The 11,879-nt window shown below is 34.7% G+C and overlaps 1 protein-coding gene across 2 annotated transcripts; it reads right to left on the reverse strand.

Moving 5' to 3' along the window:
• Window positions 1–8,744: 8,744 nt before the first annotated feature.
• LOC107009660 (probable metal-nicotianamine transporter YSL7) lies at window positions 8,745–11,151 on the reverse strand. Of its 2 annotated transcripts, none has more exons than XM_027915008.1 (3): window positions 10,537–11,151; window positions 10,338–10,435; window positions 8,745–10,231 (listed from the first exon to the last, which is right to left on the reverse strand). In XM_027915008.1, exons 1-3 carry the CDS (start codon window positions 11,029–11,031, stop codon window positions 8,902–8,904), a joined length of 1,923 nt encoding a protein of 640 aa, XP_027770809.1. In that variant the 5' UTR covers window positions 11,032–11,151; the 3' UTR covers window positions 8,745–8,901. The 2 variants fall into 2 exon arrangements, with proteins under 2 accessions (XP_027770809.1, XP_015064488.1); XM_015209002.2 differs by having other exon boundaries at window positions 8,745–10,270; window positions 10,537–11,146.
• Between the last annotated feature and the right edge of the window lie 728 nt (window positions 11,152–11,879).

The raw sequence follows: 11,879 nt of genomic DNA on the forward strand, positions 1-11,879 counted from the left end.
ATGTGCATTACACGTGATTAGTTGAGTTAGTTAGCTTATTTGATGAGTTAGTTAGCTAATTACTGTATTAGTTTACAAATTAATTAGCTAGTTTATTGATGATGTACAATTTATAAATAGGACCAAAAGGACTAATGGGAGGTTAAGTCGGTCATTTTCAATTTCACTGTTCTATCCATTCTCTTCTTCATCACAAATGCGTCTGCTTCATCTTAGCTAGGAGAATTACTTTCAACATGGTATCAGAGCAAGTGACGATGGATCTCTAGATGGTGATTCGAGTTGTTTGTGTAATAGATTTCTTCCGCACACCTGAGTTTTGGAAGTACAGTTGAACACCGACTTCTTTTTTTTTTGTTTCTCTTCGATCAGAGATCTACTTCATTTTCCCTTCTTTTCGATTAGAGATCTGCAATTTGGCGAATGTAGTTGGTTCATCTGAAGCTTCAAGTTAGGAGAGGACTAAATCAGATCCAGTTTAGATCGAGAAGTTCACCAACATTCATCCTCGCAATCCTCTGTATCTACATCCATCTGACACTCCAGGTAGCATTTTAATCCCTCAACAACTTCTTGGCATAGAAAATTACACTTGCTGGAGCAATTCAATGAAAGTTGCACTGTTAGCGAAAAACAAAATTGGTTTTATTGATCGAACTTGTCGTAAAAATCATTATAGAGGTGATTTAGCTCATGAATGGGAGAGATGCAATGCTTTTGTATTATCATGGATTTCTAATACAGTTTCAAAGGAACTCGCTAATGGACTCATGTTTTCATCTGATGCACATAGTGCTTGGAAGGATTTAAGGGAGAGATTTGATAAACGAAATTTGACATGAATCTATCAGATTCATCGTGAAATTAGCACAATGAGTCAAAGAATTTCCACTGTTTCTGAGTACTATTCAAAGCTGAGAAATCTTTGGGATGAGTACGTGTCTTTGGTGCCTTTACCAGCCTGTGATTGTGACAAATACAAGATGTATGCAGAACATATGGAGCGGCAGAAACTTATGCAATTTTTAATGGGTTTAAATGATAACTTTCTCAATCGCGAAGTCAAATACTCTTAATTGTCCCTAGTTCCAGTCTCAATCAGGCATACAATATGATTATGCAAGATGAGAGTCAAAGAGTTCAATCAAGTTTGATTTCTAACTGTGTGTTGCCCCTACAAAAAATGGATGTTACTGATCCAACATCATTAGCCTCTTCACACACAAACAGGATCAATCAGACTTCTGGATTATATTGTGATCATTGTCACTCACGCAATCACACTAGGGCCAATTGTTATAGATTGATTGGCTACCCACCAAATTTTAAGTTCACAAGAAAGAAAGGTGTTGATGATAAGAATGGTAAAGGTTATTCAGCTGGAAATGATAGATCACAGTTTTTTGGTAATAGAAGGCCTCAAGCCAACAATGTCAATCATGATTCTCAGGATAACAATGAACTACCACCACTTACTTTTGGTCAGACTGTGCCTTATTTTACTCCTGATCAGTACAACCACTTGTTGAAATTGATTGATAAGGATTCTGTACCTAAAGAGGCTTTTGCTAACATGGCAGGTATTGTTTGTCCTATTTCTTCAACTTTCAATACATCTCATGCTTGTTCTGTTGTAGGTAATTAAACAGTTCCCTGGATTGTTGACACTGGTGCCACACATCATATGGTTTCTAGCTTGGACACTCTACTTAATCCTATTCCTACTCACTCCTCGTATAATAGTGTTTCTTTACCTAATGGCCAAACTACCTCAGTTACTCACACTGGATCGGCTTCTTTTCTAGATAATAAAGACATCCGCAATGCTCTTTATGTTCCTCAATTTACATACAACCTTTTATCTGTTTCTAAACTTACTAAAGAGCTCAACTATTGTGTTTCCTTTTATCCTAATTTCTATCTTTTTCAGGACCTTTGCAATGGCAAGGTGAAGGGGATTGGTAAGGAAGAAGAGACTTATACATACTTCCTTCCACTACCAAGCATCCACCTCTTGCCAATGCACATTATCTCAATTTCAGTCCTGCTGTTTCATTCAATTTAACCTATTCTCATTCCCACACTTCTGACCTCACTATTTGGCATTTGAGGCTTGGACATGCCCCTATTTCTGTTCTTCCTTGTTGACACCCAATTTTGACCGACCTTTGACCATTTTAGGAATACTATTCGACTAAATATATATTTTAAAATTTACTTAAAGTTTTGAAGTTTTAGTCAATTTTTCTCAAAAAATTATATATTTTAGTATCGTTTACTTTATAAAATTATTGTAAATATTATTATACTTTAAAATTATTAATGAATTTCAAATTTTTTAAAATTTAAATGATTTTCAATTATATAAAATTATTGTAATATATGTAGTATTTTAATTAAATAGTAATTCCTGCACTTTCCCTAAATTTTAAATTCTAGCCTATTCTGTCATAATTTCTTTCAATTCTAGCCACTTGAATTCGAATTTATTTCAATCATAGCCCCTCTTTCATTCCAATTCTAGCCAAATGTTATTGCAATTGTAGCCATTCCATATTCAATCCAATCTAATTTCAATACATCTCATCTTTTAATATCATCCATCTATTTTATTAATCGAATCCTAGCCCTTCGTTTCGAATTAGATCAACGATTATGATTAAATCTCCTATTCTCTCAACACCAAAAAACCCCAAAACCTAAAATTCCAATTCTTCTCCCTTCTCTTCCTTGGCAGCCGCCAACCCCTCTCTCTCTCTCCCTTCCTCACCAGCCGGCGCCCCTCTCTCTCTCTCTCCCCCATTCTTTCCGGCGAACCTCCCTTCTCCATAGCCGCCGCCGACCAGTCTTCCCCTCTCCACCTCTCTCTTTTTCTTTCCCCCTCTTCCCGCCTCCTCTGTTCCTCCTCATTCTCCCCTTCCCGTCTCTTCCCTTCCCTTTCCTCTTCAACTTTCTCTCCTCCTTTTGCAGGTACCACCAGCCAGCACCACTGGCAGCCCGCGCAGCAGCGCCTGGAGAGGCACACGACAGCAGCAGCAGGCCAGAGGCAGCAGCCGCCCCCTCTCCTCTCTTCTTCTCTTCCCCTCGTTTCTCCCCTCTTTCCCCTGTTCTCTTCTTTTTCTTTTGCAGGGACAACGTAGGCGAACTCCAGCAGTAGCCGACAACCAGCAAGGCTCTCGCGTTTGCATTGCTCTCAACTCCGGCAAAGTTTAAGACGGATCTCAAACAGATCCGTCCCGGTATAAATCCTATTTTATTATATATTATTTCATTTGTTCAATCCTTTGTGATTCATATATTCTTGATAATAATGTTTTATTATGTTCATTATGTTAGTTATAGTTTTGATGTTTAAATAGCAAATTGCAATTTGTGAATGTTAAAGTGCTGATCATCACTAGCACATATCTTACCTCCTTGACTCAAAATATTTTTTTTACGCTTGAATTAATCTAGATAGTATTGTGTTCTTAATTCTTATGGAATGTCATAGCTAAAATTTTGGAGCTTGTTGAATCAATCAGTTATGATTTTGTATAATTCTTGTTCATCTGATTCTTTAACTGTTCACGATTTTGTTTTGCTATTTAGCACCTATCAACTTTGCTCCAATATGAAAAGTGCTAAAATTAGCATGTGGATGGAAGATTCTTACATGTTTAATGTATGGTAAGCTTTCATTCTATTGATGTAAAAAAGGGTTTTGGCTTATTTGTTTTACCTCAATTAAAGTTTTCAGCATATTTCGTATTTGATAAAAGAATAGGTTTTGAATTAATTTTACTCTTTGTTAAAAGAATTTAGTGTTAAAATCGATTTCCCTTTCATTTCAAAAATAATTAATTCATTTTTTTGCTTCATGGTGATAACAGGTTAATAGTTATTTTCTGGTACGACTGAATAAAAATTAAAAAATATATATATTAATTGATCTCTTTTCCCTTACTTGAAAATTGACTGATTTCTTATTTATTTTTATATGACTCTTCATTAGTTAAGAAAAAATAATTTTGCTCTTCCTAATTTATTCTTATTTGTTTATATTTGGTAGCTTAATAATAATTTAATTTTAGGTCTTCTTTATTTAAGGGAAAATATTGTTTTTCCTAACTTTTATTCTTACTTATCTTTTTTTTTCGGTAATGAATTTTTAAAATTTTTCTAATTTTGGTTCTTCTTTATTTAAGGAAAAAAATAATATTACTCCTCTTTTCTTATTTTATTACTTGCTTATAGTTGGTAAAAAATATTTAAATAATTTAGCTGATTTGAATCTCCTTTTGAATAAGGAAAATATGATTATATTTGATTTTTTAAAAAATATTTCTTTTCCTTATTTGTTTCCCCCTCTTTGCTATATAAATAAGACCCCCTCCCTTCATTATTTCAATCAACTCATAAACACATTCACTCTCAATTACAAGTTCTCTCATCACTCCTTACACTCTCATTGCTCTCTTGCTACTCTTCAAATACATTAAGATTCCGGTAAACATTCAAGTGTTCTTCTTCGCTATTTTGCTACTTTGTTCGAGTAAAAGTTGAATCAATTTGTTTTGCTTAACTGGTTAGTATTCTTAACATTTACACTATCTTTACATTCACACATTTGTGTAAGCTATTGTCTGTTCTTTTCTATATGTAGAATTCGTCATTAAACAATTGCATAATGTCTCACCTTGACTAATAAGTGTGATTACTTGTGTAGTTATTTGATTGTTTTGACAGGTTTCAAACTTGAAGTTCAAGTTGACGATTAACCATGAAGAAAGATTTATTTGCTTATTTGAATCTATATTTTTTCTTTCTTATTTTATTTATTCGAATGTTGTAACTCTAAAGATCATATATATAAATTTATTTGGGGGATCGTCTAGGGGAGGGGGATTTACATGTCTACTTGTTCATTGTAAATTTTTTGAAATCATGCCTATAGGTTTGTCTTTAACCACCTAGAATTATTGTTTGTAGGTGTTATAATCTAACCAATTTTCAATTTGTTTGACGCTTTTGTTAATAAGTCTTAAAAAAAAATATAATAACTAGAATGTTAAAATCAAATCATAATAATTTAATAGGCTGATTAGGTGTTTTAAAAATGTTATAACTTTTAGCATTGTCTTGTCACGTAGAAACCATGCCTAAGGATTAATTTGTTCATATCATTTAGATTCACAAAATTATGCATATATGTGTTACTCTTTTTTTTTTGAACACCTAGAAATCATGTCTATAGGCTTGTAAATAAACTTTTAACATATCCATAAAAAATAAAATTTGTTTGTGCATATTTGTGCCCTCCCCCTAAAATTAGTTAATATTATTTAATTAGTAATCTCATTTGTCTTCTTGAAGTTTTGCGCATTCATGATGCAATATGTTATTTTCTTAAAATAATAATGATACTAAATTAGAACCATTTCATGCATTTAACAAATTACTTGGCTTTTAAATATATTTCATCGTAAAACTTTTGCATTTAATAAATTTACCACCTTAATGTTCTACTAGTTTTTTTTTCTTACTTACAAAGTTTTGCAATATAATTTTATTAAGAGTCATTATTCAATCATCCTTTAAAACTTTGGATTGATTATGACATTGTTTATATTTGAAAATAAATTATAAGCACTATCTCCTAACCTATCGTTAGTGGGAAAGTCAAAGGAACTACGAGGTCTAGTTCCAATTTTAAAACCCGACGCGTTCCCGGAAGTACCACCCCATGAATTTCAAAAGAAATTATGTGTATTTATGTGTAAATATTTATGTGCCTATATGCAAACTAAATCCTTTAAATTATTTTCAAAAACATAAACCATTTTTTTAAAGACCGACCTCAAATCAAAATTGTTTTTATGGTGGAGGAGCGCGATCAACAATATCGTGGCATCATCCCTATAAAGAAACAAACATTTTTTTTAAAATAAAAATTCCTATTCAAAACTTATCAATTTTCAAACTTTACTTTCGCACATGTTAATTGCTTAATATTTGCCAATTTTGTTTATTAACATAGTCTTGTATATTAAAATAAATCCGATTGTTTATTTATTGCTATCACCTAGCCTTGCATGTTTAAATTAATAAAATAAAAATAGAGCTAATTGCTTTATATTTGTTATCACTTAACAAGCATATTAATTAATAATAATGAAGTGACCTTGATTGCTACTTGTAACCCCCACATAGATTGCATGAGATACGGCCAGGACCCAGAGTTGTGGACCTTGAGGGATGCCTAACACCTTCTCCTCGAGGTAATTTGAACCCTTACCCTAATCTCTGGCTCGTTGACCTTAGTTAGACTTAGTTAGGTTAGATAGGTGCCCTAACGCGCCTTAATTCGTTAGGTGGCGACTCCAAACTCGAAACCCAAAGCAAGCATATTAATTAATAATAATGAAGTGACCTTGATTGCTACTTGTAACCCCCACATAGATTGCATGAGATACGGCCAGGACCCAGAGTTGTGGACCTTGAGGGATGCCTAACACCTTCTCCTCGAGGTAATTTGAACCCTTACCCTAATCTCTGGCTCGTTGACCTTAGTTAGACTTAGTTAGGTTAGATAGGTGCCCTAACGCGCCTTAATTCGTTAGGTGGCGACTCCAAACTCGAAACCCAAAAGAGTTGTTAGGTCGTGCACAAAACCCGTTTTCTGCGAAAATGGGGCGCGACATTCACAAGATTGACTCCATCAAGTCATCTCTTCAATATCAAGATTTTCATTCATGTCATGTATGTCCTCTTGCTAGGTAATCTAGATTTCCCTTTTCTACTAGCATTAAGAAGACTAAATTTCCTTTTGAACATCTTCACATGGATGATTGGGACCTTATAAGCAATGCACTTATAATGGTGATAGATTTTTTCTTACTATTGTTGATGACTATTCTAGGATGACATGGGTTTTTCTCTTGAGATATAAAAGTGAAGTTGTCAATTTTATTTCAGCCTTTATTAATCTTGTCAAAACTCAATTCTCAGCTACTATCAAAACTATTCGATTAGATAATGGTCTTGAATTTTTTAACAATCAATGCCACAAAGTTTTTTCTTCTCTTGGTATTGTGCACCAAAGTACCTGTGTGCACACTCTACAACAAAATGGTGTTGCTGAAAGGAAGCACAAACATCTTCTTGAGATAGCCAGTGCACTTCGATTTCAAGCTCATGTGCCTTAAAATTCTGGGGTGACTGTATACTTACTACCACTTTTTTCATAAATAGACTTCCTTCTAGTGTTCTAGTAGACAAGTCTCCTTATGAATTTTTTCACAAACATACTCCTAACCTGCATCATCTCAGGGTCTTTGGATGCTTATGTTATGATACCACACCTCTACTCATTGACAAATTTTCTCCTAAGGCTATTCCCTCTATTTTCATGGGTTACTCAGATACACAGAAAGGTTATTGCCTTTATAACATTGCTACTGTGATTTTCTTTGTTAGTCGAGATGACACCTTTAAGGAACACATTTTTCCTTTTAAACATCCTGAGCACACTTTCTTATCCTCTTTACCACCCTCTCATCCTTCCACCTTTCCAAGTCTCCACCTGTTTTTCCCTTTCCATCTGATGATTTGTTTCCCTCTGCTTCTCCTTCTCCTATTCCACTCAACCCTGATCTCTCTTCTTCTGCTCCTGCACCCTCTCTCTCTTCTTCTAATCCACCAACTATACCTTCCTTGCGAAAATCCTCCAGAGTCACCAAGCCTCCCACTTGGCATACCGACTATATTACCTCTTCCACTGTTGCACATCCTATTGCTAATTCAATTCAATATTACAACCTTCAGCAAACATATAAGTCTTATCTTTCCACTATTTCCTCTACCATTTCTGAACCTACTTCTTTTGAACAAGCTTCCAAGGATAGTAGTTGGATTCTGGCCATGGACCAAAAGACTCAGGCTCTTAGTACCAACAAGACATGGGATATTTTTGACTTACCTCCTGGCAAATCTCCAATTGGTTGTAAGTGGGTCTACAAAATCAAGTTTAAGGCTGATGACAGTGTTGAAAGATACAAAGTCAGACTTGTTGCTAAGGGTTCACACAACAAGAAGGTATTGACTACCATGACACTTAGCCTAACAAATTTATATACATTTATTTGCATGCATTCACCTAACAAATTTGCAAGCATTCACCTAACAAATTTGCAAATATGCAAAAATAGAACTGATACCTATTCCAAATAAAAAAGGGACAAAATAGAATTAGTGGATCCATAACTTTAGGGATATTCAGTTATTGAAACAGAATAATTGGATCCCCAATTTTAGGAACGTCCAACATTAAATAAGAAAAAAATTAGGGTATTTTTAATTAACACTTTGTCCTAATTGAATCCGTAATTTTAGGGGTATTTAGTAAGGAAATAAGGATAAAAATGGATGGGATAAAATGAAGTGAAATAAGGAAAAAGAAAGATAATTTTTTTTTGACGCAAAAATATATAATGAAAAAATTGGGTAGAAGATGTGAATTGTTCTATGTATAATAAGGTGTAGTTACATGTATAATCCAATATTGGGGCATATAAATTTTTAGTGTTAGATTAATTTTTCGTAAAAATAAATAAATATATGGATGAGAAATTTTATTTGAAATAATCGTGTGTTTTGTATTGTGCGAGCATCATTGCATGTAGTTGATACAAAACTCATATATAAATAATAATAATACTTGTGTTGGTGGATGGATGGATAAAGAAAGCCACAACACTAGTAAATTAAGATGGTCAACTGATTGGGGAAATATTGTATTATATATACTAAACTAAATGGTTACGATACAAAAAAATGATTCTCTTTTTTCCCACTAGTTGTTCTGTTACAAACATCATGGTCACAGGCATACTCATTATTAAGGGATATGTACACGTACAACTAAGCTTTCATGCAAATGGGAGCTTTCACACCAGCTAGAGCAAGGACGGATGCTGGAATTCCCCACAACGATTCACCACATATTAGACCAGAAGCTACTGCTGGTCCAAAATCTTTTGCTTTCTGCTTGTTATACATTTGCCAACCAAATAGGATCAGTGACCCTAGACACATATCAATCGCAAAGTACCCTCCAAGGTAAAATGGTATCGCCATGCACATTGGACTCGGAATGAATCGATAAATTTCATATTTGGTCTCATATTTCTGCAGCAGCTGAGTCATTAGGTTGATTAGTATAGCAGCCAGAAAAAACCAAATAGAAAGCCTAACACAATGCTTTGGGAGACTTCCAAAACCTTCTACACCAAGTAGGGCAATTCCACGATACATGAGACCATATGGTGCGGGGTATGACCCTTCTGGATCACCCAATTTATAAGCACTGTTGAAAATCCAGAAGACAAGAGGGGTTATGACACAGCCCATGGCAGTTCCAATTAGTTGGCTAAAGAACATGGAACGCGGGGATGTCAGGGTTAAGTAACCAGTCTTGAAATCTCCCATCAAACCAGAAGCTGTGTCTAGTATGCTCATCATCAAACCACACGAAGCAAGTCCAGCAACCACTCCACCATTCTCCAAACCAACCCAATAACTAAATGTAAGGATTGCAATTTTACCATAATTTGATGCCAGGGACCAATCAGTGAGTCCGGCTCCATAAGAATTGCAGAAAGCCAAAATTGGAGCAACTAAATAGGCAACCAAAATGTGATACCATTTGAGCGAGTGGAAGATGATGGGTACGACAATGATAGATATGAGTGCAATACCAGCGTATCCTCCAATGGCTGCCCAGTTGGGGATCTGGTCTTTCAAAAAGTAGTCATTTCGTATCTTCTTGTCATGATCATGTTCATCTTCTTCACCTGAATAATCGTTTTGAGGTTCTCTCTTTGTGAAACTTGAGATTGTGACAACCAACATGTAAGCAAAATGGAAAAGACCATCTCCAAGCATCATGGCAATTGCGATAAATACCCTGTATCCTTGGATACCATGAAGACTAGTTGCAGATAATTTGGCAGAGTACCAGTCGCCTTTCTTTTCTTCGATCATTGGCCACATTATAGCCCACGAGACTATGGCACCAATTAGTAATGATATGTTGACCATGTAAGGGCAAAGCATACCAACTCCAACATATGTTGATGAGAAATCAAAATAGAACTTTTTGGCATAGGCTTCAGAACCAAATGTATGCAAGCTACCAAATCCACAACCTTCATCACGTGCAACTATCCACTGAACAGCTCCAAATATAAAGCTGAACCCAAATGATTGGAATAACGAACGGACTTGTTTCCTAGATTAATTAAATCATACTTAATATAACCTATTATATATTTTTGCATATTATTAAATGAACTTACTTGGCAAGCTTAGCTCCTTTAGGAGTGTGGAAACAGTTGATAAGGTATGCAGTTGCAGTTCCACTTGGATATGTGAGCTTGTACTTCATTATCATCATCTGGTAGGAAGGAAGGAATCACATACACACACACACATATAGAGAGAGAGAGAGGGAGAGAGAGAGATTAAAAGTTACAAGAAAGTAGAGTATGTAGATACCTTTCTTAGTGCGACAATTGAAAAGAGTCCGGCAAAGCTAACAACAAAAAGGTAAGGAAGAATCCAAGTAATGGAAAGCTTCTTAGTATTATTTGGTGTATTTCCAGCATCTGCCTGAGATGCTATATATGGACTCATTCCCAACATATAACTTGCTGTTCCACTGCTAAAAGCAATGCCAGAAGAAGCAACGATGCATGTCTGTATGACGGTATTCTCCTGCCTAGTAAATGGTTGTTTCAACATACCAAACTTATCTATAACAGCAGTCCATGTTCTAATCCCAGCAAATCCAAGGAGACCAGCAGCCACATTCAGAGAAGGGATAACACCAGTTGTCAGATTGAGTTTGCAGACAATAAAGTTGAAAACAACGCTCAGGATCAATCCAGTAACCATTGCCCTCAATGTTATTTGTTTCTGCCATGCTGGAATAAATTCGTCCTTGAATGCTTTCTCTGTTGATTCCCATTCTTCTTCTTCTTCTTTAGCCATTCTATCCCAAACCCAAATTAATGTATCATCAAATGCACAAAATGCAGAGGCTTCTACCGCGGATTGATCTATATTAGTGATAGAGAGATCAAAAGAGAGAATCGCGGAAGAATGACAAGTGCAATGTATACTTGTCTTCCTACAATTCAGCTCATCCCTTTGTTTAACCTCTTTTCTAATATAAACATCTTTTACTCATTTTTCTTTCTACCTACTACTAATTAGGGAAAAATGACCCGGATCTATTCGATCTTAAATGATACCCTCTGTCATATTTTTGGAATATTGGTGTCCATACCGTTCAAAAGTTAACCCTTCATTCTAAAGGAAGACTAAGTAAAGACACGTGACACAATTTTAACTTGTCGATTCGATATTTAAAAAATATTAGGTCGGTAGATGAAGTTATAATCACTAACGTTCTATTTTTGCAATGTGAAAATAACTAAACAGTCGTACATGAGTTGCCTTTTTCTCTAATTAATATTAATTATATACTTGCAGTAATCAGTCAATATGATATGAATGTGAATTTTAATTATGAAATAAGACAAAAAGTATCAATATATTTATGGAAGATAGCTATAGCTTTAACAAATTATAATAAACCAATGTATGTTGATTAATAGCAGACCCTTGCCTCTCCTCCCCCTCTCTCATGCGACTAAGAAATGTAAAGTTGTATTTTTGTATCAAATGTATTTCTTTCCATATGAATACATTAGGCATTTATCCTCTCAAGTGTATCCAATCAAATAATGATTGAGAAATTTGCATTGCATTTTATATCAATTGTATTTGAAAAAATTAATTTTGTATTCAATAGTATTTGTAGTGTGTATCAGTTG

Source organism: Solanum pennellii, chromosome 2, assembly GCF_001406875.1.
Source record: "Solanum pennellii chromosome 2, SPENNV200".
Classification (NCBI taxonomy): Eukaryota; Viridiplantae; Streptophyta; class Magnoliopsida; order Solanales; family Solanaceae; genus Solanum; species Solanum pennellii.

Bases quoted from the DNA above. Each gene is read 5' to 3' on its own strand.
- LOC107009660 (XM_015209002.2), bottom strand. From the start codon at position 11,031: ATGGCTAAAGAAGAAGAAGAAGAATGGGAATCAACAGAGAAAGCATTC. The intron at 10,436-10,536 runs GTATCTACATAC...CCTTCCTACCAG, and splicing joins CAATTGTCGCACTAAGAAAG to ATGATGATAATGAAGTACAA. The intron at 10,271-10,337 runs GTAAGTTCATTT...TAATTAATCTAG, and splicing joins AAAGGAGCTAAGCTTGCCAA to GAAACAAGTCCGTTCGTTAT.